This window comes from Neodiprion lecontei, chromosome 7 (genome assembly GCF_021901455.1).
Source record: "Neodiprion lecontei isolate iyNeoLeco1 chromosome 7, iyNeoLeco1.1, whole genome shotgun sequence".
Taxonomy (NCBI): domain Eukaryota; kingdom Metazoa; phylum Arthropoda; class Insecta; order Hymenoptera; family Diprionidae; genus Neodiprion; species Neodiprion lecontei.
Genome location: NC_060266.1, coordinates 18,803,945 through 18,829,460, shown reverse-complemented (window position 1 = coordinate 18,829,460; position 25,516 = coordinate 18,803,945). Strand labels below are relative to the sequence as shown.

General features: G+C 35.8%; 5 protein-coding genes across 11 annotated transcripts; 4 read left to right on the top strand and 1 right to left on the bottom strand.

Annotated features, from left to right (window-relative positions):
• The first annotated feature begins 5,718 nt into the window (after positions 1–5,718).
• On the top strand, positions 5,719–7,584 carry LOC124295585 (protein VAPYRIN-like). The gene is made up of 3 exons (XM_046746020.1): positions 5,719–5,793; positions 6,203–6,370; positions 7,000–7,584. Exons 1-3 carry the CDS (start codon positions 5,719–5,721, stop codon positions 7,582–7,584), a joined length of 828 nt encoding a protein of 275 aa, XP_046601976.1.
• Positions 6,041–9,441, top strand: LOC107225247 (putative ankyrin repeat protein RF_0381). 3 transcript variants are annotated; one of them, XM_046745249.1, is made up of 4 exons: positions 6,041–6,093; positions 6,203–6,380; positions 6,736–6,910; positions 7,000–9,441. In XM_046745249.1, the coding sequence occupies exon 4, from the start codon at positions 7,672–7,674 to the stop codon at positions 8,788–8,790; it is 1,119 nt and encodes a 372-aa protein (XP_046601205.1). In that variant the 5' UTR covers positions 6,041–6,093; positions 6,203–6,380; positions 6,736–6,910; positions 7,000–7,671; the 3' UTR covers positions 8,791–9,441. The 3 variants fall into 3 exon arrangements, with proteins under 3 accessions (XP_046601205.1, XP_046601203.1, XP_046601204.1); XM_046745247.1 differs by having other exon boundaries at positions 6,074–6,118; XM_046745248.1 differs by lacking the exon at positions 6,041–6,093 and adding an exon at positions 6,101–6,122.
• A 496-nt stretch (positions 9,442–9,937) lies between these two features.
• On the bottom strand, positions 9,938–12,365 carry LOC107225246. 2 transcript variants are annotated; one of them, XM_015665649.2, is made up of 3 exons: positions 12,206–12,365; positions 11,830–12,090; positions 9,938–11,753 (listed from the first exon to the last, which is right to left on the bottom strand). In XM_015665649.2, exons 1-3 carry the CDS (start codon positions 12,261–12,263, stop codon positions 11,551–11,553), a joined length of 522 nt encoding a protein of 173 aa, XP_015521135.1. In that variant the 5' UTR covers positions 12,264–12,365; the 3' UTR covers positions 9,938–11,550. The 2 variants fall into 2 exon arrangements, with proteins under 2 accessions (XP_015521135.1, XP_015521134.1); XM_015665648.2 differs by having other exon boundaries at positions 12,176–12,335.
• Positions 12,366–13,473: 1,108 nt separating this feature from the next.
• Positions 13,474–15,155, top strand: LOC107225244 (60S ribosomal protein L18a). The gene is made up of 3 exons (XM_015665647.2): positions 13,474–13,619; positions 14,045–14,224; positions 14,741–15,155. Exons 1-3 carry the CDS (start codon positions 13,602–13,604, stop codon positions 15,074–15,076), a joined length of 534 nt encoding a protein of 177 aa, XP_015521133.1. The 5' UTR covers positions 13,474–13,601; the 3' UTR covers positions 15,077–15,155.
• A 6,438-nt stretch (positions 15,156–21,593) lies between these two features.
• On the top strand, positions 21,594–25,266 carry LOC107225109 (F-box only protein 6). 4 transcript variants are annotated; one of them, XR_001525681.2, is made up of 4 exons: positions 21,594–22,752; positions 23,471–23,614; positions 24,218–24,487; positions 24,966–25,266. XR_001525681.2 is itself a non-coding variant. In XM_015665447.2 (4 exons), the coding sequence occupies exons 2-4, from the start codon at positions 22,198–22,200 to the stop codon at positions 24,401–24,403; spliced, it is 885 nt and encodes a 294-aa protein (XP_015520933.1). In that variant the 5' UTR covers positions 21,594–21,900; positions 22,162–22,197; the 3' UTR covers positions 24,404–25,266. The 4 variants fall into 4 exon arrangements, 3 of the variants coding, with proteins under 3 accessions (XP_015520933.1, XP_046601664.1, XP_046601665.1); XM_015665447.2 differs by having other exon boundaries at positions 21,594–21,900; positions 22,162–22,752; positions 24,218–25,266; XM_046745708.1 differs by having other exon boundaries at positions 21,594–21,900; positions 22,146–22,752; positions 24,218–25,266.
• The last annotated feature ends 250 nt before the right edge of the window (positions 25,267–25,516 follow it).

Genomic DNA, 25,516 nt, shown 5'->3' with positions numbered 1-25,516 from the left:
TCGGGATCGCTACAAATGTCAGTTCATTTTTACTACAAGTTTCAGAAAAGAATGTTGCTCGTGTTCTTCAATGAAATTTTCTTCATCAACCTCCGAATCCAAAATTACAAACAGCAGTTAAATTTTTAAAAAGCTCAACCAAATCCACAAACACATTTCAGAGAAGAAGCTTTAACAAATATTTTACGTACTAATTTTTTCTCAGATTAGCTGTCATCGAAACGGAAGAAAAAGTAGAGAGAAATTGAAAAAAAAAAAAAAACAAGTAAAGCAAGTATCAACTCTTCAATTCCGCAATCCGGTATCAAGCTTATCATTTTCAAGGCGTTCCGTGATTTATCCAAATATTACCAAGTTAACTACTAAATTTTTTGATACACTTTAGCATTATTTATTGAAATAGTGCGACTTATTTACGATTAAACCAATCCGTGTAATCCTCTCTTGAAACATTTTACAATTCGTTCGTCATTTTTCCGTTGCCTTATTCCCCTATTTTTCGTCAACGTCAACCTTGGGACATTTTTAGAATTGCTTTTCCAATTTTCACTTCCTTCCAAGAATATAGAAGGAAGATGCGGGGTCTAGCTTGTAAGTAGCCGATGGTATAAAAATCGTCGAGTGTTCGCCATTGTGGTGTGATTCGCCCGTGAAGCTCTGTATATAATATACGTGTGTACATATATACATACATATATATATGCCGCATGTGCCCATGTACATCCAGGACACGGAAAAGTTGGGCGAATGGTGAGAGGAAAATTATTTCTCGAATAAGAAATTCTGCAGATGCTGTATATAGGTATTATATGTATAAGGTACCTAGTAGGTACCTACCTATCTATATACCTATTCACGTTCGAAAGCCGATAAGAATAGTATTTTCAGAAGAGAGATTTCAAGATTGAAGAATGCGAATGACATCTTTTGATAAGCGGATGGAACTCTTATTCACCGTTTACGGATACACCGTATATGTATATTACATAGACATAAATATCACCGAGAAAAAAGGTCAGGCAGTATTCATTTTTTCAACAGTGTGAGATGGTATATTTTTTTCCTCACTATTACTATTATATTTTTACTTCAAAGCGAATATAGCTCGGTTAACAAAATTACGCAGGATTCGCATGAGTAAATCTGATGGTAAAACAGCATTTATCCCTACCATTTTCTGCTTTTTATTCGTTGATCGTTGAACTTTTTGAGTAAGTTTAAAAATCTGAAAGTATGAGGGATTTAACAAAATTTCGAACCTTAGTTGGAATACATTCAGTCGTTTAGAGGGGTTGAGACTGAATTCACAACGGAGACTCGATAAAATTTATGATTAAAAAATTGAACAAGCTATCTTCAATATCGAAATTGTACTTCACGAACGTAAATACGTTTCGTCGTTTTTCAAACACTCAACTCCTGTAAAATTCGACGATCCAGAATGATGCGAATTAAAAAAAAACAACTTACTAAACGTATCAAACACGTACATTGCAGTTTGTTGCTCCGTATGAATACCAATTTTTGTTGATTTACGCATTACGTGTTTTTTCAGGACTCAAGAAAAACAAAAATGCATGCAATGAAACTCTGCGTGGAAACAATATGCGCAAAATAACACTCGAGCTTCGAATGACGAACCGAAGAGATCAATAATAAACAACTTTTGTTATTTCTTTCATTTTTCACCCAGAGCGTTTGCTCGTTATCTCATCGCGACAGCAATTGTACAACGATAAAATGGTCAAATTTTTCGTAGTTTGAAAAGCACATGAAGTGTGTTTTGAAACGAGACTGCAGACGCCTATAACAGTTATAATATGTGTTACACAAACTGGTAAGACATGAGACCGAAATTTCGTTTATAAAAGCCCAATTCATAAACGTTTTAGGTAGCTAGGAGCTCGAGTGTTTTACTTGGGAATTGCGTCCCATGAAAATGCATTAAAACAGCAATGGCCAACCGACGAAGCCCCTTCAGACACTCTTGAGAATTTGTATAACGCATTTCGTTATAAAATCGTTTCTATAATCCAAGCGAAAATAATTTTTTTTCAAAATTCTGCTGGAATAATAGTCACAGACAAAAAGGCATAGGCAGGTATGTACACTTGGGGACAATGAATCTGAGACGGCTAATTTTTTACACTACACAGTTATGTTGGCAACACAGAGAAACCTACAACGTCATAGTGGGCCGATCGCGATACAAACTCAATCTCAATAAACATAACATAACCCATGACCGTCGAATCTAACTTCATAATACGTGTCAATCTAACAAGTCTTCATCCCCGCGGTATTCTAAGGTTAGATTCGACGGTCATGGGTTATGTTATGTTTATTGAGATTGAATTTGTATCGCGATCGGCCCACTATGACGTTGTAGGTTTCTCTGTGTTGCCAACATAACTGTGTAGTGTAAAAAACTAGTCGTCTCAGATTCATTGTCCCCAAGTGTACAATTATGCTCGTGCATAAGTGGAATGAAAAAAAAAAATAAAAATAGAGTTCCAAGTGTTTAATCTCATTAGTTAGAACAGTCTGCCTGTGCAAACCCTTAAGGCGAGCTCAAGTAAAACTTTGTCTTGCCTAATTGCAAGCCTGGTGCACGGACCTTTGATTAATCTCTGCGTCGTTCTTCGGTCTGCAAGATATTCCCACGTCTCGCTGCAACAATCGCTTATCGGGCTTTAACGAGGACGCGGGGAAAGGGAGAGAAGCTAAAGCTGCAAATTTGCGGCTCCTTGCGGTAATTGAACGGTGGGCTAGCTCACTGGCTGGATGTTACGGAAGGCGGCTTACGTGTACGCGGGCCGACAATGACGTAGATCGCAGAGCTCTGATGATGACTAGGCGGATATGATGTTTAGAGGCGATAGTGCGTAACCCCGTTATGCGACGAGGGATAAATTACCTAGGAACGAACTATATATACCTAGATATGATTCTATAGACAGGGCTTATACGTTAATGGAAGGATTCCGCGAATCTAGCCGCTTCAACGCCGGCAAATAGGCAACCGAAGCTAAGTATAGGGTATGAAAATACCGGGGCAATCTCGTGAAACTTGAAAATCAACTGCGCGTGCGCGAGTTTTAACGGCTGTTTGAGCAGGCTGGCCATCCCGAATTTCAGCTGTAACACTGTTTCTGGCGGCGATGCAGTTAATACGAATTTTCGAGGTTAGAATCTCAATTAATTGAGGTTGTGACTCGCAAAGGTTTGGAAAGCATTTGTTATTCGGTCGGAAAGTTGATTCTTCAAAGAACGGTCGGAATTCAATGCTTATACTGTGAAAATTCAAACGTACACGTTTTGTGTACGTTGGCACCCTGCATCGCAGATAAGAATATCGCCGCGAGAAGATTTCGCCGACCAATGAGATTGAATTATTTGGCGCATGCGCAGTTGATTTTCAAGTTTCAAGAGATTGTCCCGGTATATCCATATTTGACTGACGGAGTCTGCCAAAGCTTCAACTGCGGATGAAAGGTAACAAAAATAACGATAAGGGTGTACTCCGAAAGGTTGATTACTCCGTGAATCGTATAAAGTCTCTTGAAATCTTTGAAATCTTCTGAAATACTTTGTAGTCTATAAAATCTTTTTATAACTTCTAAAATCCTTTATAATCCACTGAAATCATATGAAATCTTTTGAAATCATTGAAATCTTTTGTAATATTTGAAATCTTCTGAAATCCTTAGAAATATATTGAAATCATTTGCTATCTTTTGAAATCCTGTACAGATGAAATCAAACCTACTTTATTCTCTAATAAGTGTTGCGATAATTGGATGTTGTTGCGACCATAAAATGATGTTAAAATTTTATTCAACAAGCCAAACAAAATGAAATTTCTTTGAGTGTAACAGCCTATTGCATTGCCTCTGCTTTTGGTATCTGGGTACTTGTATCATATACTTGAGGTATGCGTTCGTCAAATTATGCGCCCAAGAGTGCCTAACAGGCGATGTAGACCAGACAAGACGAGCTCGTCTAGACGGTTTACGATTCTCTCTATTATGCACCCTGCGACGCCCCCCACGCACAAAATACCTTACAGAATATTTCCAGTTTCGGCCCTGAGATAAAAACATTTACCTCGTTCATTCTACAAACAGCAGAATCAACAGGTTCAATCCATCGAACTTTATACAATTTCCAAATGCAATTGCTTTCTTAAACGTAGTCAGCGGCACAATATCAAATTTGGATAAGTAATTTAGAATTCAATCAATTCTGCATCAGAATTTTAATCACCTACCGTCTAGTCTACAGGATGCAGCATAATGCCGTATGATTGATAAAGTTCTGCTCGAAATTGACTGTAGTATTCTGGAAGAGAAACATCTAAGATGAAAATTCAAGCGGAAAAAATAAGATTCCAATAATAATCGCACGCTTCTCTCATCCTCCCGTTTCCTTCACGCAATTTCCGTCTCTCTCTCTTTCTCTCTCTCTCTCTCTCTCTCTCTCTCTCTCTCTCTCTCTCTCTCTCTCTCTCTCTCTCTCTCTCTCTCTCTCTCTCTCTCTCTCTCTCTCTCTCTCTCTCTCTCTCTCTTTGCCGAAAGGAAGCCCCAAGTATTATCTGCTCAGTACATGCTTCGCATACTAAATAGTTTCATCTTGTTCTAAGTGCTTGTCGTACCAGCTCACCTATACTACAGTAATAATCAACTTTAGAACAATTACATTCTCAGCTGTTTAACCCCCCCCCCCCCCCTTTTTTTTTGCACTGCCATTTTTTTTTTATTATAACGCAGTCAGACTAAACCCACTAAACAAATTTTACTTTATCCAAACTTTACTCAGGCTAGAATCACGACAAGTCCTGTTCCAAATAATTAGATACAATGTCCGTGTATCTACGCGTAATAGTTATAGTTCTAGTACTCTCATTTATTTTCATTTTTCCTCGTCTCCTTACAGCAAAAAAAACATGATCTTCGTCCCGTTGAATAAACTTAATTTACAGCTGTAAACGTTTTCATAATATAGGGCGAGTTATAAAGATGCATTCAACAAATTTTAGTCTACCCAGCTTGCAGCTCCGTCATCCTAAATTTGCTATAAGCCACACCGTATCTTTTGAGAGAAATAAATTTTCTCCAAAAAAAATATCGAAATGGTTTGGATCGGCCGACGTAGCTGCTCATAAAACGGTCCAGTTTGCTTCCCAGGGGGATAAACTCGGTTTTATATTACGTTTGTAACATCGCTGGATACAGAATTACTGCCAGAGTTGAGCTTCGCGAAATTTTATCCTTCCGAATTGTGGAACTGTGGGTATTAAATCAGATTCTCTTTGCTCACTGAAGCTATAACACGTCCCGACTATTATGCATGCTGTCCAGTGACCTGAACAATCTGAAAATCCCAGAGGATCATTCTTTCACACAAATGTCTGGGTGCTAGATATATTTGTTATAAACAGTATCTAAACCGTAGCTATTGAATTTTCTTAAATATTTAAATTTCACAATTTATAGCGATTTTCAAACAATACCAAAATGGATTCATATTAAATTTTTTACGCACTCACAAAACTAAGTAAGCTTTTTTTTACATTCTCGCGGATGAACTTCGAAATCGTCCAAAACTTATCTAAGAATTTCACGAGGTGTTCACAGTTCATGAAATACTTTAAATAAAGATCAGACTTTTCCGTCTTCTAGAACTAGCTTGAAGGTTTCAAATGTCAGACTGGGTACCATGGCAGTTACGCTCATGTTACGCCTTACCGGCACCGGTACGCCGATATATTACCGACTGAAAGGTGGTCAGTTGGTAATATGACCAACTGCCGCCGTTGATTACAGCCGTCATTCTTACATCGCTATGTCAATACTGCGAAGTAGTCAAAATTTATAGAGCGAGCCACCATTTAAACTCGAAATTGCTGACGTGCAATTCCATTCCGTCGTTCCAGTGGTCGTTTCACATTCTGCCGTTCCTTTTCGTGGGAATCCCATGAAATTATCATTCTACGCTTCAATAACCGAGTGCGTAGCTCCCGTGTAACTTATGCGTGGTAGGAGGTCAGTCCAAACCCAGTATCCATACAAAGGTTGAAGGCGAGTAACGTCGGTGCGATATATATTCCGGTTCTATAGTCAGTTCAGTTCTCGTCCAGTTTGTCACATTTATGCAAACACTTTGACGGATTTGAAAATGATAAAATTGAATCGTATTTCAGAAAGGTTGTCAAAACACAAAGGATAGCAACAAACTATCCAGCACGATAGATACTTCGTACAGTTCGGTCAGCTGGGCTGTAATTACCGGAAGGAAGTTTTCAGAAGTTGCAATCATCTTTCCTGAATTTTCTGCGTTTGATCATCTTCTCCAGTGGTCACCTATTTCTGTGAGCTCAGGTAAGGCGCATTGATACACAAGGAATATTTGGTGAAAGTAGCATTCCGAACAAGTTGAGGTGAATTTGCGAGCTGCGTTACTGCTGTAGGAAGTCTCTTCCTAGAGTGTGAATAGCCATTTTCACCAAATATTCACGGCACGACGTTAGGGTATATAACTGCAAACTTTATTATATTACGAAATAAGAATTACGAAATTTCATTCACAATTCCCAGAAGATATTCCTATGTCATTATGTTAAAGCAACAAAGCATTCCGTGCACAAATGGTCCTCTACTATCAGACCTAATTCATCGCAAAACTAAAACATCATTATGTATGTAAAGCGATGTGTAAAAAGACTTTCTTTTGCAGATTTTTCTATTACAAGTCGGTGAAAATTGGATATGGCACAATAGTTGAAGAATAATACCTGTCAACATTTATTGACAAAATACAACAATACTAAGTCCGCATGAATTATGATATATTAAAAAGTAAAATAACACAAATGCTCAAACAGAAAATCGTCAATTGAAGAAAACAAAAAGTAACCAGATCCTAATTTAGAAAAAGTTGAATCACTAAATTATATACATGTAGATTTTTTATTGAGTAAAAAGGTTTTATCATTTTTAGTGGCCAATCGCCTATCACCAACTGCCTAACTTGAGCACGAAATCGAGGAGCTTAACACAAAATCGAAAAAAATTGGAAGAGCTGTCAAAATGTGGTTTCTCAAACTTAACGGTGTTGGGGTGTCACTTATCTAGTGGTCGTGATATTAATGCCAGATTTAATTTTGATCAACCTCCATTATATTTGGAAGCATATAATGGACACCCGGAGGGAGTTGATTTATTGCTAACTAAAGACACAGATGATGGTCTTGAAGACAATACGAGATTGGAAACAGTATTGCACTCTGCATCAAAGATTGGTCATTTGGAAACCGTGAATACTTTATTGAGTAACGGGGTTTCTGTAAACGCTAAAACTATCGAACTCCATCGTACAGCGTTACACTTAGCAACAATGGGGGCTCATTTGGAGGTTTTTAAATCACTAATAAACAACGGTGCTAATATTAATCTTTGCGACAAGGCAGGCTGGACAGCATTGCACTTTTCATCCAAAAATGGTCATTTGATAATGACTGGTATCTTGTTAAATAAAGGTGTTGAAGTTAATGCCAAAACCACTGATTGCCATCACACTGCATGACACTTTGCAGTATTAGGGTGTCAGCTGGAAATCGTTAAAATACTGTTAATCGGGGGCTCTGATTCAAATCTTAAATGTAACAAAGGTATGACGGCATTGCACTACGCAGTACAAAACAGTAACTCACCCATTGTTAGTATTTTGAGTAATCATGCAGATATTAATCTAGAGAATAATGATGGCCTGACAGCTTTGCATTTTGCGGTGCAAAATGGTAATCTAGAGATCGTAAATATGCTATTGAAAAAAGGTGCTAATTGTAAAACAAAAACTACAGATCTTGGTCTCACTTCATTACATTTAGCAACAATGGGAAATCATTCACAGATTATTAAGTCTTTATTAGACAATGGTGCCGATGTCAATGTTAAAGATCACACTGGTTGTACAGCCTTGCATCGAGCGATGACAAATGGTAATTTAAAAACTGTCAGTAGTTTAGTAAATAAGGATGTTAAAATCAATGTCAAGACACGTGATTTTGGCGATACAACGTTAAATTTAGCAGCGAAAAAGGGTCACTTTGAGGTTGTTGAGCTTTTATTGAGGAAAGGCGCTGATGCAACATGTAAAGATAATGATGGCATGACAGCACTGCAGTATGCCACGCTAAACGGTAATTTGGATGTCGTTGATATTTTTTTAAATAAAGGCACTGACATCGATGTTAAAACAACTCGTTCTGGTCACACGTTATTAGACTTAGCAGCAAAGGGTGGACACTTGGAGGTTCTAAATTTATTAATAAACCAAGGTGCTGGCATTGATGTCAAAGATCACGCAACTCGAACCGCGTTACACTACGCAGCTGAAAATGGTCATTTAGATATCGTCAATGCCTTGTTGGATAAAGGTGCTGATATTAATGCGAAAACTGCTTATTATTGGAGTGCTACACCACTGAATTTAGCAGCAAAATACGGGCACTTACATGTCCTGAATGCGTTATTACGCAGAGGCGCTAGGGTCACTGATGGTGGCAACTCAGGTATAACACCGTTGCATCATGCGACAGATAATGGCCACGTTGAGATAGTTGATATCTTATTGAAGAAAGGTGCTGACGTTAATGCCGTAACTACTGATCATGGTCATACACCATTATACTTGGCAGAATCTGGGGGTCACTTGGAGATCGCTGAATTATTAAAACGACATTTAGAATTTAGAAGACGACAATCCAAAAAACGACGAGGGGGCCGTTGATTATTGATGAAATAAAGATAAACCAAAAAACATTCAGTTACAGACACATCTGGCTAGCAAAGCTGTTAGTCACCTCTCAGATCTGTTGAATTTGTTCTGTCCATTTTGAAAATACGACATGGTAAACTTAAGTTTCATTAAAACAGTGCACTGCGTACAGTATCTTGAGAGAAACAAATAAATATGATTGGTAGTACTAGAATAAACTTACGGTTACGTTAATGGAAGAACAAACATTGTAGGTTCAGCTCTTTGTTGAATCTTTTTTACCAATCGAAATGATCTGAGAAACAAAACAGTTGCTTCTATCGCAGGTGTATCTTTGTTTGTATTTCCGATTATGTTTAGAGTAATTCTGGTATGATTATTAACAGATAGACTTAGTATGGTATACAAAAATAGACAGTATCTAAACGATGCATAATATCCTTTTAATCTGATTTAGAAAATTTTGTTAGAAATATAAGAGCATGCAAGGTAGGCGAAACATTCTAGCAAACGGCATTGTGATTATTGTTCATTGATAAGTTGCACGTTTATATGGAGCATTCCATAAGATCATGATCAAGATTCTACATCGATGTCTCAGATTGGCTTTATAATTTTTTGTATGAAAGTACGTGACTAACGCAATCGCAATTTTTTTCAGAATTTTTCGAATCAGTGTATATAAACTACAATCTAATAACTGTAAAAAAAAACCTCACTTTCTAAAATCTGAATAAAAGGAAAAATCTCATAAAATATAACAAAATTCTTGACACCTATCAGAAGGTGGAGATTTCATAATTTCGAAATATAAATAAGAAAAATGAAAAAGTAGAAGAAAATTATTACTATTGGATTGTATTTTTGACATAAGAATGAACATACAAGCTCATGTAAGCTCATTCCATCGTGCATGTTATTACAGTGTTTTTTCAATGGGTCCTAAAATCAGTGATATTAAAATGATATTTCAGGTAATCACTCAAATTCCACTTAATTCTTCGTTGTTCTAAATTTTTCCACTGCATTTTACGAAAATTATACTCGCATAACACGGCTCTACAAAAAAATTTTTGTTCTTCGACCTAAAGTTTATTTTATGATTTTCTGGTTAATTATGAACAAAAACGAAAAGAAAATACCTTTTTTTGGTATAAAATTTTCTTTTGTAATAGTTATAGTAAAAATACTCATTGCAGGGCTGTAGGATGTCATTAAAAGTTCATATGCTGCATGCTCATTTAGATAAATTTAAAAACAACATGGGAGCGTATTCAGAAGAGCAAGGAGAACGTTTTCATCAGAACATTTTGAGCTTCGAACAACGTTATCAAGGCCAATACAATGAAAATATGGTGGGAGACTATATTTGGGGTTTATTGAGAGAAAGTACTTACGAACAGAAAAAAAAAAGTAAAAGCGTGCACTTTTAAATTATTTTCTACTTTTTTGTAACTTATTTTGATAGTACAACTTAATAAAAATACTAAAAATGTTTATTTAAATGGTTTCATATTTAATTGATAATTAAAACCACAGATTTTGAAAAATATCGTTCAATCGATCTCCTAAATACAAAAGCAAACTTTTTCATGCTATATATTTTTTTTTTCATCTAATTACGAACTAAAGAATCGAAATTTAATACTTTAAAGTCTAGGTAAAATTTTGTGTTTACCCGTGATCCACTGTGGTAATATGTATAGTTATTTATATTTATATATATTATATTATTACAGTATAGTATTATAATATAATATTAAGTCCTATCAAATAACTTTTCTTAAAATTGTATAAATTTTTCAGGTGCAAGCCTTTAGGATATAATTAACAGAGTATCGCCAAAATTATTTGTCTCTCTAATTTTTACGAGTCGAAACTTTTTCAAATCTGTTTTTTTTTTTTATTTTTTTCTAAATTCTTAAATTCAACGCCTTCTGATTAAAATGAGTTGCTCTTACTTTTATAGAACACAATATTTTAAGAAATTAGTTAAATTTTGGATATTTTGTCAGACTAATTTCTTTTCCTTTAAAATTTACAAATAAAATTTCATGATAAAATTGCCTGATTTTCATATTTGCTAAATTAAGAATTAATTATCGAAAATTTTCATTTTTGTGATATCTCGGTAGGACTGTAGAATTTGAGAGTTTTATTTGTTTAAGATTTGTTTACTACACTGCTTTTACACGATTTATGTTTTGCTGATACTTTTATGAGAGAGATCTGGGGTTTATTTTTATACAAATGTGAAGCAAGTAGAAAACAGCAAGGACGTCATTATTTTTTGAAATTAGGTAAACAATGCCAACTTATGAACTATATGTATTCTCTAGAGTGAGAAAACAAAAACTAGCGGTATCAGTGATAGCAACAGGGTTTTGGTATGTTTTTATTGCAATCACAGTGAAAATACAGCGTAAAAAAATTCCTAACTACACCTCGAAATCTAAGTGTAACTTCAGTTCAATTTCAGCGAGACGAAATCTGCCAGGGTTTAAACCATTAAAGCACAGAGTGGGTCATTCTGACTCATACTCTTTTCTTCTGTAACAGTAATTCTTCAAAAATTCCTTTTTATTCAGATTTTTAAGTCATATTTATAATTCTAAACTACGCTATCATATTTTAAGATAGTGAAAGTATGCCCCTGAATCTTTTCAGGTAGATCGCACTCGTATATTTGAAATGGTGCATAAAAAATTAGACAAAATCATTTTGACCCAGAGTGTTGTCCATGATCGAAGAAATAGGTACGTTCTCGATGAGTTAATTGTTGCGGACTAACGCGACCATTTGCTTCTGGGCGATTTCTGTCTCATTATCGCGATTAGTGAACATTGGAATCTCACACAAGACCGGTAATACAGAGTTGCAATTCCAAGGGCCTACTCCCTTTCCATCACTAAATATTGCCCCACATTGCCCAGATCCTAGGTCTGGTCTCCACGGTATAAAATTCAGCGGTTGACCTAGAAAAATATACGGTCGAATATGCTGGACAATATAAGTAGCATCAGAAATTAGTTAGTTTTATCTAAACCTTACCAGTTTTAACACTGACCCATTCGACATTATCGAACAATCTATGAATACCCACGTGTGAACCAAGTCCTTTCATGCTCGCTACGTAGTCGTTCTTTTTGAAGGAGTCGATGACGGCCAAGTTCCCACCATCAGCGACACACAGTTTTCTTCCCGTGTTCCACGTGACTTGATTTTTGTGGAGCTTGTAGGCTACTCCGACATCTGGAAACGCGGTATAACCCGCTGGTAGAACAGTGGGTTGATTCGGCGCTGACGTGTAATCTTGAATGAAACAAAAAGTTTTTACCAATCAATCACTTACGCAGAGGATAGTATTACTCTTTTTAATTTTTCACACTCCTCCTACCAAAACTATTATTCCCGTAGCTCAAATTACCATTACTATACAGCTGGCAAGCGAGCTGAAGAGGCAGAGCAACTAGCAGACCGGACATTTTGTTAACGTATTACTTACACCAGATTAATTTACTCTGGCAGCTTGCCTCGTAATTTTGAACTGCAATCGTGGAATAATATTATATCTGTTTACTTTAAAATAATCTCTGGCCTTATCACCAGTGATAAATTTATTTTGCTCGACCTGACCTGCGTGGGGAATTACCACTGATTAGTTTCAATACTTGATACTATATATATGGGGAAAAAAATATTCTGACCTTCAATCCAACAAGATCATTTACTGTTATTTGATTCGCAAAACTAATTCCCTTCACGTGTGAAAATGGTTCAACAATTCTAACAAGCAGAAAATGTTTAATGTTTCAGCAATTTTATAAAATCATCCCCGATAGAAATAAAAGAGCATATTCTCGACGAATACGCAACAAAAATGCATCACCCGCAGCTAGCATGTTGCCTCAAATTTGTGGCCACAATAATATAGCAACACCGTGGACACGGAGGGTAGCAAATATCCAGTAAAGCGTTAGTCGTGTAAACTTTTTTGTATAATTATAGTCATATATTTTTTATACATAAGTACTTTCGATTGACATGTGTAAGATTTGTATTGTGATGCATTTCCACAACGGTCATTGTATGAAACATGTATTATATTGTATAATATCAATGTTGAAAATATCTATACACATAGAGAGATACGTATGCATTCCTATGTAATATGCCGGCCATAGCTGCTCTCCGCTTACGTCAATCCTCTGACACAATACAACACTAACTGATTTCATTGGCTTATTCCGTTAGAACTGACCAATCAAATGGCTCAGTGTTGAATTGGTTGCGTGCGAAAATTGACGTCAAAGAAAGGCGGTCAATATGAGAGGAGATGGGAGAACTCACAGAAATAGAATAAATCCGTCAACTTTTTTTCCCTTCTGCATTCACGGAAAAAATTTGAAATGCAAAAGAGATGGCAGATATGGTTCTTCCTCTACGTTTGTGACAATCCGCGTTCGCATACGACGCCCATTGTGAACTGTTGTAAACTAGGCTTTATATAGACGCAATCACGGAGTTGCCAATTGGTGGTTTCCGCTCTATTCTTGATCATTATTAGCTCGGACAAACAAATGTATGGCATTGTCTATGCAAGGGAGAGCATTTGAGCAGTTAATGAAAAGGTCAAAAACTCTTGCAATTATGGATTCCTACAGTGATTTTTGCATTTCCCTGTGGCGATTTTTCTCAATGAAAAAATTTTCAAGTGATTTTAAAAATCGCGAATCCCGGTGGTTCATGGCGGCCATTTTCAATGTCCATTGACCACGGCGGCCTCTTTTTCCGGTTCCACTTCACGTAGGACGCACGGAACAATGAAGGCTAAGGGAGAAGTGAGTAAATTTTCACAATTTTTGTTAGAATCATGCAAAAATAGACCTGCAACTAAGCCTGTAGAACATTACTTCACCAATATGTCGAATTGCGACTGTATCTATCCAACACGAGTCGAATTACCAACGAATATACAGATTTTTGACCGCGACGGCATGGCAACCGACACATGTGGGTTATCGTAGTCTTTTCTTACAACCAACTTTATGACACCGATTGATTCGAAGTGTTACTCGGCTTATTTTGTCCCATTTTAGCTGATTACTTCATCACATTTTTAGCTACTCTCAAGACTTTCTTCAGTCTGCGATTCTATTTTAGGTTATATTACATCAGTAAATTGAGAGTAACGCACTCATTGTCACAGCCTCATCATTCCGCTCCATTATGTTATCAATTAATATAAGCTCGTTTCTATTCACAGTTGAAGGAATTCGAGGTGATCGGGCGTAAGCTCCCCACAGAGAAGGAAAAGGTAACCCCATTGTACAAAATGAGGATATTTGCTCCTGACGCTATCGTGGCCAAGTCTCGATTTTGGTATTTCCTCCGCCAGTTAAGGAAATTCAAGAAAACGACTGGAGAAATTGTTAACCTCAAACAGGTAAAGTAAAAATTTTGTTTTGGAATAAAGATGCAGTCGTTACAATTCTGATAAAACAGATTGTCATTGATTTTGTATTCTTTGGAATTAGAAATCTGCTAGGTTATATCGCACCCTTGTGTTCACTTGATTACGTCAAATTACAAAGTTTATAAAGTGAAGATATTTGTACATGCCGAGTACAATTTTGATTTATGTATTTACTTCAGCTGTCACCAATATTTACAGTAAATATAAAGTTTTTGGTTGGTAAATCTGTGGATATTTGCAAGTTGAAACACTGTATTTAGGTTCAATTCCAAAACTGCCTCTATAAGTTGACATTTTTCATGTGAAAAACGTAAAAAGTTTGAGGAAATTATAAATTCTGAACTGAGTTACTTTCTAAATAACGTTTTCTTGACTTTGTGATTAATATTAAAAATTAGGTGTACTCCTTACTATATATCCTGATAAGATATGATTGCCGAAATTCACAGTGCATTTTAGATATTGATTTAATTTATCAATTTTTAGATCGCAGAAAAAACTCCGATAAAAATAAAGAACTTTGGTATTTGGTTGAGGTACGACTCCCGTTCCGGAACTCACAACATGTACAGGGAATACCGTGACTTGTCAGTAAGCGGAGCTGTTACACAGTGCTACCGTGACATGGGGGCTCGTCATCGTGCCAGAGCTCATTCCATTCAGATAATCAAAGTCGAGGTTGTAAAGGCTGGAAACTGCCGCAGACCTCAAGTCAAGCAGTTCCATGATTCCAAAATCAGGTTCCCGCTGCCCAAGCGTATTCAACACCGCAACCGTATGCCTCTATTCAGCGTACGCAAACCACGCACCTATTTCCTTTAAGCAATTTGCATTTCTTCGGTGTATTCATTTGAGAAATATAATCACTTATAAGGGAAATAAACATTTTTAAACTATCCTATTCATAGCCTCGTTTTCTATGCAAACTTACTAATAATTATATTAGTTCATCTGAAATTATTCTTTCCGTCTCGATTAATATATAGATTACAGAGCTGAATGTGTGTTGACCATTTTTTTAATACTTTTTATCTGTGAGAGGTTTTTGGAACCCAAGAAACTGGATTAGACTGCAAGACATTTTTTTAAATCACTGCAATTCATCATTTGGAACTTGGGCAACGTAATTACCGAATGATCATTAGCGTTTCCAATCCAGTTCTCACTTCACTTTAATTAGAAACAATTTTCAACGGCTCAATTTGATCGGGGATGATAAATAGCTGTTTAAAACATAAATATCAAATTATTCAAGCTAGAATGAGATTTTGAAAGAAATGTAGAAAAGTCGTCAGAGAAAAAACTGCATTACCTTGTTTGGGGACAGAGAACAGAAAACTAAGGTAGGTAGTGATAGGTGGTAGTCGACTGCACGACTGATTACATGAAACATGTGAAGTGAAACTCATTAATTTTCGTAGATATTGTACTGGATCCATATTTCGTAATCAGTTCAAAACGCTACAAATTATAATCTTAAAATAATACGCTTTTTATATAACAGCACTTGTATCTTCGGCCTGATTCTGACATTCGCGAAAATATTTTCAATTTAAAATTGCCTTCTGATCGGTCTAGATGGCGCTTAGCGCCGTTTTTACGAGTGAAAAATAAGTCTTGAATCACTGATATTACACAGATCAGTGGTCTGAATCAAGGGCCTGATCTACATGAATACACCAATTGTCATTGGTTGTAGGGTTGCCCAAGATCGATCAATCGATGAACTCCAGTGATGAACTCTTAAGGCCGTGTTCGTAAATTGACTGCCAGTACTAAAAACAGAGATGAGTAGGGAGATCTCCAACGCTCGGCTTTTCGTGATACCAGCTAGGTTGGAGCGTCGACGTGACACCTAGGCGGCCACGCACCGAAGGTGGCCCATTTCCGACCTGACACCTAGGCGGCCATGCACCGAAGGTGGCCCACAATCGTGCATATATAGATATACTCGGTCGCTCGAGCAAGCGGTTGCCAATCGCATCCTTGTCCCCGCTCGCACAAATGTTTCCAGGAATGCAAGAATTGGGATTTTTTTGTTTCAATTATGAATGTCAGCGAATAAAAGTATCTCCAGATTTGATAAATTTTGGATTCAATTAGCGGACGTTGAACCAAAATAATTAACCATTCCCAGCCCGAATACTTTTTTTTTTTTTTTTTCTAATAAATATTATTTTTTTATTGATGTGAAAATATGTGACGCCTGGTGTTCTCGAATATTTGTATACGCAGTCTATGGAAAAATATACGAAGCCAGCTCGATAACATTTATGCAAAATGTGCAATGGGCAAGTGGTTGGAGGAAATTTTTTTTTTCTCGAACTGAATCTTCCAGAGAACCATCAGCGAATTCCAAGCAAGCTCCATAAACATACCGAGCAAACGCGCGATCACGGACGTAGCTGTGGTGTGGCTGAGTGGATACCACATGAGGATGAATTTTCAATGACAGGTTTTTGCGCGAAGTTTTCCTGTATTTAAGTTAATTACTGCTGCCTTTGCTATAATACTGCATTCAAGTCTTAAACAAAACACTAAAAAATTGGTTAACCAATTAATGTAAAACAACATGTTAGATTGAGCTTAAAATTTAAGCCGGAGTTACATAAACTAAGATAATTACAAGTGCAATATTGTAAATTTGAGCATTTATTGTTCATTTAAATAAATATGGTTTCCTCCTCAAAAAAAAAAAAAAAAAAAAACATGAGGATGGAGTGATGCGGGACACGGGTTCGATCGCAGTTCACTCTTTTTTTTTTTATTTTTAAATTCAATCCCGGCTTTTTTTTTGTATTTTCGGAGAGAAAAAACAAATCAAAGAAAGAAAATTTCGAGAGCCGGTCGATTTTTTCCTTCTTTCCTTTTGCTTTTTTTTTACTGAACCCACCTTTTTTGTAGTGGGGGTAACCCAGAAGAGAACAAATAATTGAAACAATAAAATTCCGAGAGCGAATCGATTTGTTCCCCGTTTTTGGCGCCTCTTTTTTGACAAGGAAAAGTTTTGACAGTAATGTAAAATAGAGATTACTAAACACAAATGTATTGTTTTTTAATAACACCGGCCCACAAACAAAAAAGTGGTCTGTACTTTTGACCGGACCTACCTATCTTTATGTATTTTGACGCGCTGAATCCGAATCTGAAGTCAGTTTTGCCCGTACACCCTCAAAATTTTGAGTAAATTGCAAAAAACCATAAAAATCGCCAAAAATTAGCATTTTTGGTAAGAAAAAAATTTATGGAAGTATAGACCAAGTATGATTTTTATGCATTTTGGTCCGCTAAACCCAAATCTGAAGTTTATTCAACCATAAGCCTTTTAAAATTTAATTGGGCCGGTGTTATTAAAAAACAATACATTTGTTTTTAGAAATCTCTATTTTCCAATACTGTCAAATCTTTTCCTTATTAAAAAAAAAAACGCCCATTTTATATCAGTCTTGACGAGCATTTCTTAAGAAGTTTGAGAAATGCGAGATCGGAACGACAAAATTATTTCAGTAGCAACAATGTATGGACCCCTCTCCTTTTCTGATATTGGTAGCCAGTTAAGAGGCTTCACAGTGTTCAGTTTAGTGCCAGCAGCTCTCGAGGTAGCAAGATGGTAAGTGAATTACATAATTATTTTACATGTGTGGAAAAACCGGCAGGTTTGACGATCGTCTATTTACTTTATAGATTAAGAAGAGAAAAAAAGGGAAGGACCTGTAGTCGTATTTTATACTTTATTTAATTTTCCTTGAATTGTCAGACGTTTTTATTTTTGATTGTATAGGAAGAAGATGTGTGGGGAATTCCATTCTAGTGCCCAAGAATATAGTACACATTTTCGATCATTTTTTCTTTTTGGAAAACATTTTCCTCAATTTCCAAATTTCCTTAATTTTTTGGTATTCAAAATGATTCTTAACAATTTTGCGCACAGGTGGGATTTCTTTAATTATTTTTTCCCTAATCCTGAGGATATTTCCTATCTGAGACCACTGTCAATAGGCGAGATTCCGAATATCATAAAATTACCTTTTTTTCTAATTAAAAAGAAAATCACATAAGGCCACTAAGAACTCGAAATGAAAATCTGAAAAAATTAGAGATGTTTTTTTATATTCTAAGCCATTAACGTAAATAATCCGTTTAACGACCATCCTAATAGATATACATTGTATATAGGGCATTCCGCGTCAAATTTGCAACCCATGTACCTCACCCTCTTCGATTTCGATAATTTTTTAGTATGATGTTAAAACCACGGTTTCAATCAACTTGAAACAGTGTTGGAATTTTTCGCAGATTTCTTTAGCCACCACTGAAATAGAAAAAAATTGTAAAACCAATTCCGAAAAAGCTTCTTTTAAAATTCTGAAGAAATTCACACTAATTTTATAATTAAGAATATTATTTGTAAGTACGACACGATAACGTGATCTCAACATCTACTACTTTTCTAGCAAGTTTTTTTTTCTCATGCCGGAATTGGAGTTTCTATTTATTTGTTCGGTCATAAATTTCTCTATTATTAATGGATTTCAATTTTTCTGAAATTTAGAGGAATGCCAGAAGGCCTGAATACAGTTCATACCATTTCATTCTTTTTTTTTAAGTTATCCAAAGATCCAAGAAAACTAAAAACTTGCTAGAAAAGTAGTAGATATTGAGATCCCGTTATCGTGTCGTGCTTACAAATAATATTCTTAATTATAAAATTAGTGTGAATTTCTTCAGAATTTTAAAAGAAGCTTTTTCGGAATTGGTTTTACAATTTTTTTCTATTTCAGTGGTGGCTAAAGAAATCTGCGAAAAATTCCAACACTGTTTCAAGTCGATTGAAACCGTGGTTTTAACATCATACTAAAGAATTATCGAAATCGAAGAGGGTGAGGTACATGGGTTGCAAATTTGACGCGGAATGCCCTATATACAATGTATATCTATTAGGATGGTCGTTAAACGGATTATTTACGTTAATGGCTTAGAATATAAAAAAACATCTCTAATTTTTTCAGATTTTCATTTCGAGTTCTTAGTGGCCTTATGTGATTTTCTTTTTAATTAGAAAAAAAGGTAATTTTATGATATTCGGAATCTCGCCTATTGACAGTGGTCTCAGATAGGAAATATCCTCAGGATTAGGGAAAAAATAATTAAAGAAATCCTACCTGTGCGCAAAATTGTTAAGAATCGATTTGAATACCAAAAAATTAAGGAAATTTGGAAATTGAGGAAAATGTTTTCCAAAAAGAAAAAATGATCGAAAATGTGTACTATATTCTTGGGCACTAGAATGGAATTCCCCACACATCTTCTTCCTATACAATCAAAAATAAAAACGTCTGACAATTCAAGGAAAATTAAATAAAGTATAAAATACGACTACAGGTCCTTCCCTTTTTTTCTCTTCTTAATCTATAAAGTAAATAGACGATCGTCAAACCTGCCGGTTTTTCCACACATGTAAAATAATTATGTAATTCACTTACCATCTTGCTACCTCGAGAGCTGCTGGCACTAAACTGAACACTGTGAAGCCTCTTAACTGGCTACCAATATCAGAAAAGGAGAGGGGTCCATACATTGTTGCTACTGAAATAATTTTGTCGTTCCGATCTCGCATTTCTCAAACTTCTTAAGAAATGCTCGTCAAGACTGATATAAAATGGGCGTTTTTTTTTTTAATAAGGAAAAGATTTGACAGTATTGGAAAATAGAGATTTCTAAAAACAAATGTATTGTTTTTTAATAACACCGGCCCAATTAAATTTTAAAAGGCTTATGGTTGAATAAACTTCAGATTTGGGTTTAGCGGACCAAAATGCATAAAAATCATACTTGGTCTATACTTCCATAAATTTTTTTCTTACCAAAAATGCTAATTTTTGGCGATTTTTATGGTTTTTTGCAATTTACTCAAAATTTTGAGGGTGTACGGGCAAAACTGACTTCAGATTCGGATTCAGCGCGTCAAAATACATAAAGATAGGTAGGTCCGGTCAAAAGTACAGACCACTTTTTTGTTTGTGGGCCGGTGTTATTAAAAAACAATACATTTGTGTTTAGTAATCTCTATTTTACATTACTGTCAAAACTTTTCCTTGTCAAAAAAGAGGCGCCAAAAACGGGGAACAAATCGATTCGCTCTCGGAATTTTATTGTTTCAATTATTTGTTCTCTTCTGGGTTACCCCCACTACAAAAAAGGTGGGTTCAGTAAAAAAAAAGCAAAAGGAAAGAAGGAAAAAATCGACCGGCTCTCGAAATTTTCTTTCTTTGATTTGTTTTTTCTCTCCGAAAATACAAAAAAAAAGCCGGGATTGAATTTAAAAATAAAAAAAAAAAGAGTGAACTGCGATCGAACCCGTGTCCCGCATCACTCCATCCTCATGTTTTTTTTTTTTTTTTTTTTTGAGGAGGAAACCATATTTATTTAAATGAACAATAAATGCTCAAATTTACAATATTGCACTTGTAATTATCTTAGTTTATGTAACTCCGGCTTAAATTTTAAGCTCAATCTAACATGTTGTTTTACATTAATTGGTTAACCAATTTTTTAGTGTTTTGTTTAAGACTTGAATGCAGTATTATAGCAAAGGCAGCAGTAATTAACTTAAATACAGGAAAACTTCGCGCAAAAACCTGTCATTGAAAATTCATCCTCATGTGGTATCCACTCAGCCACACCACAGCTACGTCCGTGATCGCGCGTTTGCTCGGTATGTTTATGGAGCTTGCTTGGAATTCGCTGATGGTTCTCTGGAAGATTCAGTTCGAGAAAAAAAAAATTTCCTCCAACCACTTGCCCATTGCACATTTTGCATAAATGTTATCGAGCTGGCTTCGTATATTTTTCCATAGACTGCGTATACAAATATTCGAGAACACCAGGCGTCACATATTTTCACATCAATAAAAAAATAATATTTATTAAAAAAAAAAAAAAAAAAAGTATTCGGGCTGGGAATGGTTAATTATTTTGGTTCAACGTCCGCTAATTGAATCCAAAATTTATCAAATCTGGAGATACTTTTATTCGCTGACATTCATAATTGAAACAAAAAAATCCCAATTCTTGCATTCCTGGAAACATTTGTGCGAGCGGGGACAAGGATGCGATTGGCAACCGCTTGCTCGAGCGACCGAGTATATCTATATATGCACGATTGTGGGCCACCTTCGGTGCATGGCCGCCTAGGTGTCAGGTCGGAAATGGGCCACCTTCGGTGCGTGGCCGCCTAGGTGTCACGTCGACGCTCCAACCTAGCTGGTATCACGAAAAGCCGAGCGTTGGAGATCTCCCTACTCATCTCTGCTAAAAATTCCCCAAGGCAGAGACAGAGCTGTTCATGAACTCGGCAGCACAAAAGAGATCAAAGATTGCTGACAGTACTGTCAGTCAATTTTCCAAAAAGTTTATGAGCAGGTTTATATTGGATATTCTTTTCTTTCAATTACGAAAAACGAGAAGATTTAAAAATCAAGCATAGTCATGATACTTTAACCAACTTGAAGACAATAACACAGGAATTAAAGGCATAAATATAATCGGCTGAGGTAGAATTCCGCGTCAAACAATTGATTACTCATACGACTGTATTAGGTCATCGAAATTGACGTTGCGACATGTGCACATGTGAATCATAAACGGTAAACATTCTTCTATTCTGTCAGGGACTTACATCATTCACGATCAATACTCCGACGGTACCGTCGACGATTCTTTTATAACTAACGAGATAGATTGTAGGTTAATTTATTTATATTCAATGTCCTACCACCCATAAATCTCGGTTTTTTACTCGGTGCTGTGTTTTCTCGTGTCTATTGAAACTCAAGCTCCAAATAAATTTCCTTGCCAATAAACATATTCTCTTATATTATATACACTATAGTTTCGTGCTTTCTCAGTATAAATAAACACCTTTGGCAAGTACATACACAAAAATGGGTCAGCTTCAAAGCATGATGTATGAAACACGAGTCAAGTTTGATGAGAACAGCGACAATGGTTTGGTATTAACGGACAGATACTTACCTGAAGAGTTATTGAGTGAGATATTGTTTCACGTCGATCATAAGACACTGTTGAATTGTCAACTGGTTTGCAAGCGGTGGCAATTGATTTTGCAAAATTATGTATGGAGGAAGAAAGCGGAAGCTGTAATCGGACAACATCTCGACATCAATGAAGAAACATCTTGGTTGCTTTACTACAATATCTGCTCTAAAAAATTCTTGGAGAAAAACTTAATCAAGAATCATTCGGGAAAAAATGGGCCAAGAAAGCATTGGAAGGTAATAACTGAAAATGGGGATAATTGGGGAGTAGAATGTCCTCCCATCGGTGCCCCTCCGCTGCCCATTTCTGAGCCAATTTTTGAGGGGAAGCAACATTGCTTTGTTACATCCTACTATAATTGTAGCAAGCAACAAACCATAGATTTGATTGCCGAGGGAGTGCCACCACAACTACTAGAAATATTTCAACCGCCAATTGTGGTGAGTTCTGAGATTCCTTTTATCTACAGTCCGCTCTCATAATAGTGCCGGCGATGGGGAAGTAGGGCAGTATTTTTCTTGAAACTCAGGTACCCCCACCAGTGACGCGTGTTCACGCCGTCGGAATTCTCGTCGCGCTCTCATTATAGTGCCGCCGCACCGGGTAAACCGTGACTACTCGTGTATATTTATATTCATTTTCCTTATCATATAAAAATGGATGACTTCGATTTTCTAAATGCAATGTCTTTTTCTAAATTCTGTTATTTTAAGAAAACTTTTCACACGTATTCCCATTTATTCCATAAAATGTGTTAAAAATACACATCGATATAGTAAAATCATCAAATGTATATAATCTCTATTTCTTTGAATAAAATCAATTATTATTTTAATGATTATAATCGAAATTTATGACATTTTTTTATAATGATCTTATTACTATATTATGCATTTTGTGAGGAAATGAGATTATTAAAAAAATAATGACTATAATTTGAATATAAAGCAGAGAATTCTACGCTATTTCGTTAAGCCAGCGTTTGGCACTATTGAGAGAGACGAATATGAAACCCGAAGTGAACCCATGGTGGGAGTTACGTTCGAGCAAGAATAAGAGGAAGCGGCACTATTAGGAGTGGCAATATTACGGGAATGGACTGTATTTTCAAAATTCTCGTTTCTCCTGATGTTTCTTGATATCGTTTCTTGAAATTAGGTCAGCGAGTGGTACTGCTCCAGAGAAGATTGCCCAGCTGCATATGAATTTTCGGCAACATTGATCGATGATTCTGGGAACATTATGGATACTACTGAATTCCGCGATACCCTTGAAAATGAGAGGCAAAACACATGGTTTTACGTAAGGATTTGCATATCATGTTCCACAGATTTTTTTTGTAAAGGGTCTAAATTGGAGCAAGTTTGACGTAAATTTTTTTTGTTAGAATACATAGGTTGTGACTTTACTATGCACTTGAAATTTCGATTAATCAAGCTTGATCGAAAACTCCAATAACAAGGTCTTGATGACTAAATGAAACTTCATAGGTTATCCGAAAATATAAAATGGTAAAATCAAGGATGCTTATTACAATGAGTAATATTTTTTTATTATCAGAACTCAGGATGTGTAAAAACATGAGGTTGCAATCAAGCATGATGAGTTGAAACTTCTAATTCGTGAATAATTTTGGAGGATTATTACCTGAACGTCAAAGTAGCATCTAGATATTTACATTCATAATACAAAAAATGCTCGTCATATTAAATTTTGTGGTGACTGTGTAAATCTAATGCAAAGTCGAGGAATTATTTAGATGATCAATTTACCTTCCGTATATATCCTAACTCCACGATAGACAATCTACTGAATCTTTAAAAATTGTCTTAACTACTCAGGAAGTCTCTTGTCATTTACTTATTGAAAAATGTACTAATTTGTTGATATGTTCGTATTCCTTAGATCGAACACGAATTCACCAATTATGGGCCTGGATTGAGGAAGGTGATCTTTCAGCATGCAGGTATAGACAGGAGGTTTTGGTCAGGACATTATGGCAGTAAAATGGCTGGTGCATGCGTTAAAGTAAACCTTCCGAAACACAAGTCTATGAAAATTAGAGAAACAGGAGACAGCCAAAATGGCTAGCGCTTGTGTTGAAGTCAACGTTCCGAAACACAAGTCTATAAAGATTAGAGAAAGAGGAGATCCTTTGTCACACTTAAAATAACGGTAGGTAGCCAGTGTTACAAGAAACAGGCTTTGCATGTATTTTTCTACAAACACATAACTATTACTTCAAACCCAAGTAAAAATTGAAGTAAACTTTTGATCATCTGGAAAGATATTGTCCAGATGCTGTTTATCACCGGTGTGCCATTTTTGGCCAGTCATATAAAGTGTTTCAATTGCTTTTGGCACTAGAAATATATTCAATTATTGATCCAATCGGACCAATGTCTTTGCAGTATATATTAAATTGTTTGAAAATTAAATTATATACCACTCAAAGCTTACCAAACACTGGCCATAAACAGTAGCTCTGCGCTCGTAAAATTATCTTTCAAGTGATTCTCCTTTAATATGAATTTAATTTAAGGTAATCTTAGATTATCAAATTATTGAACCAGCATTCTGTGTTTACATAATCGTTTACGTTTTAAGCCATCGGAATTTTTATTACTTTCAATCAGTAACTCAAATTTCACAGCGTGACTAAAGACTGCAAAACAAAATTGATTGTCACTGGATTGACTAAAAAATTATGGATTTATATGGCCAGAGGGGCAATTGCTCGATCGTGTTCACAACTTTAATGTGTAAATATACAAATAATAATTATACCTAGATCTGTACAGTATTTACGAAAATGATATTTAATTACGTCTGCTAATGAGAATGGTGAATGGCACGAATTGGAATACAATCGTTTCCTGCGTCCAACTCTCCAATTTCTTACCTCAAGTTTTTAAATTGTAAGTGAGAAAATAAAAAACTTATAGATCTGTTCACATAAAAGAATTGTTCCCCACGTGAATCAGTGAAACACAAATTATTCTGAATACCAAAATTTGTGAAATTTCATCAAGCACGAGATCTTTTCAGTTTTCGCAATATTGTTTTCATAATAAGTTTATTCTACTACAAATTAAGGAATAGTTGGTCATGCGTGAACAAGGTTTCCGTGTTCCTCGTTTCACGTTTCATAGACCTTCCTCGACAGAATAAGGAGCCTTATTGGCCTTCTTTTAAGGCAGGTCT

Bases quoted from the DNA above. Each gene is read 5' to 3' on its own strand.
- LOC124295585 (XM_046746020.1), top strand. From the start codon at position 5,719: ATGGCAGTTACGCTCATGTTACGCCTTACCGGCACCGGTACGCCGATA. The intron at 5,794-6,202 runs GTAATATGACCA...ATCGTATTTCAG, and splicing joins GACTGAAAGGTGGTCAGTTG to AAAGGTTGTCAAAACACAAA. The intron at 6,371-6,999 runs GTGAGCTCAGGT...TATCATTTTTAG, and splicing joins TCCAGTGGTCACCTATTTCT to TGGCCAATCGCCTATCACCA.
- LOC107225246 (XM_015665648.2), bottom strand. From the start codon at position 12,263: ATGTCCGGTCTGCTAGTTGCTCTGCCTCTTCAGCTCGCTTGCCAGCTG. The intron at 12,091-12,175 runs GTAGGAGGAGTG...GTTTCATTCAAG, and splicing joins CTACGGGAATAATAGTTTTG to ATTACACGTCAGCGCCGAAT. The intron at 11,754-11,829 runs GTAAGGTTTAGA...ATATTTTTCTAG, and splicing joins ATGGGTCAGTGTTAAAACTG to GTCAACCGCTGAATTTTATA.
- LOC107225244 (XM_015665647.2), top strand. The intron at 14,225-14,740 runs GTAAAGTAAAAA...ATCAATTTTTAG, and splicing joins AAATTGTTAACCTCAAACAG to ATCGCAGAAAAAACTCCGAT.
- LOC107225109 (XM_015665447.2), top strand. From the start codon at position 22,198: ATGGGTCAGCTTCAAAGCATGATGTATGAAACACGAGTCAAGTTTGAT. The intron at 22,753-23,470 runs GTGAGTTCTGAG...TCTTGAAATTAG, and splicing joins TATTTCAACCGCCAATTGTG to GTCAGCGAGTGGTACTGCTC. The intron at 23,615-24,217 runs GTAAGGATTTGC...CGTATTCCTTAG, and splicing joins GGCAAAACACATGGTTTTAC to ATCGAACACGAATTCACCAA.
- LOC107225247 (XM_046745249.1), top strand. From the start codon at position 7,672: ATGACGGCATTGCACTACGCAGTACAAAACAGTAACTCACCCATTGTT.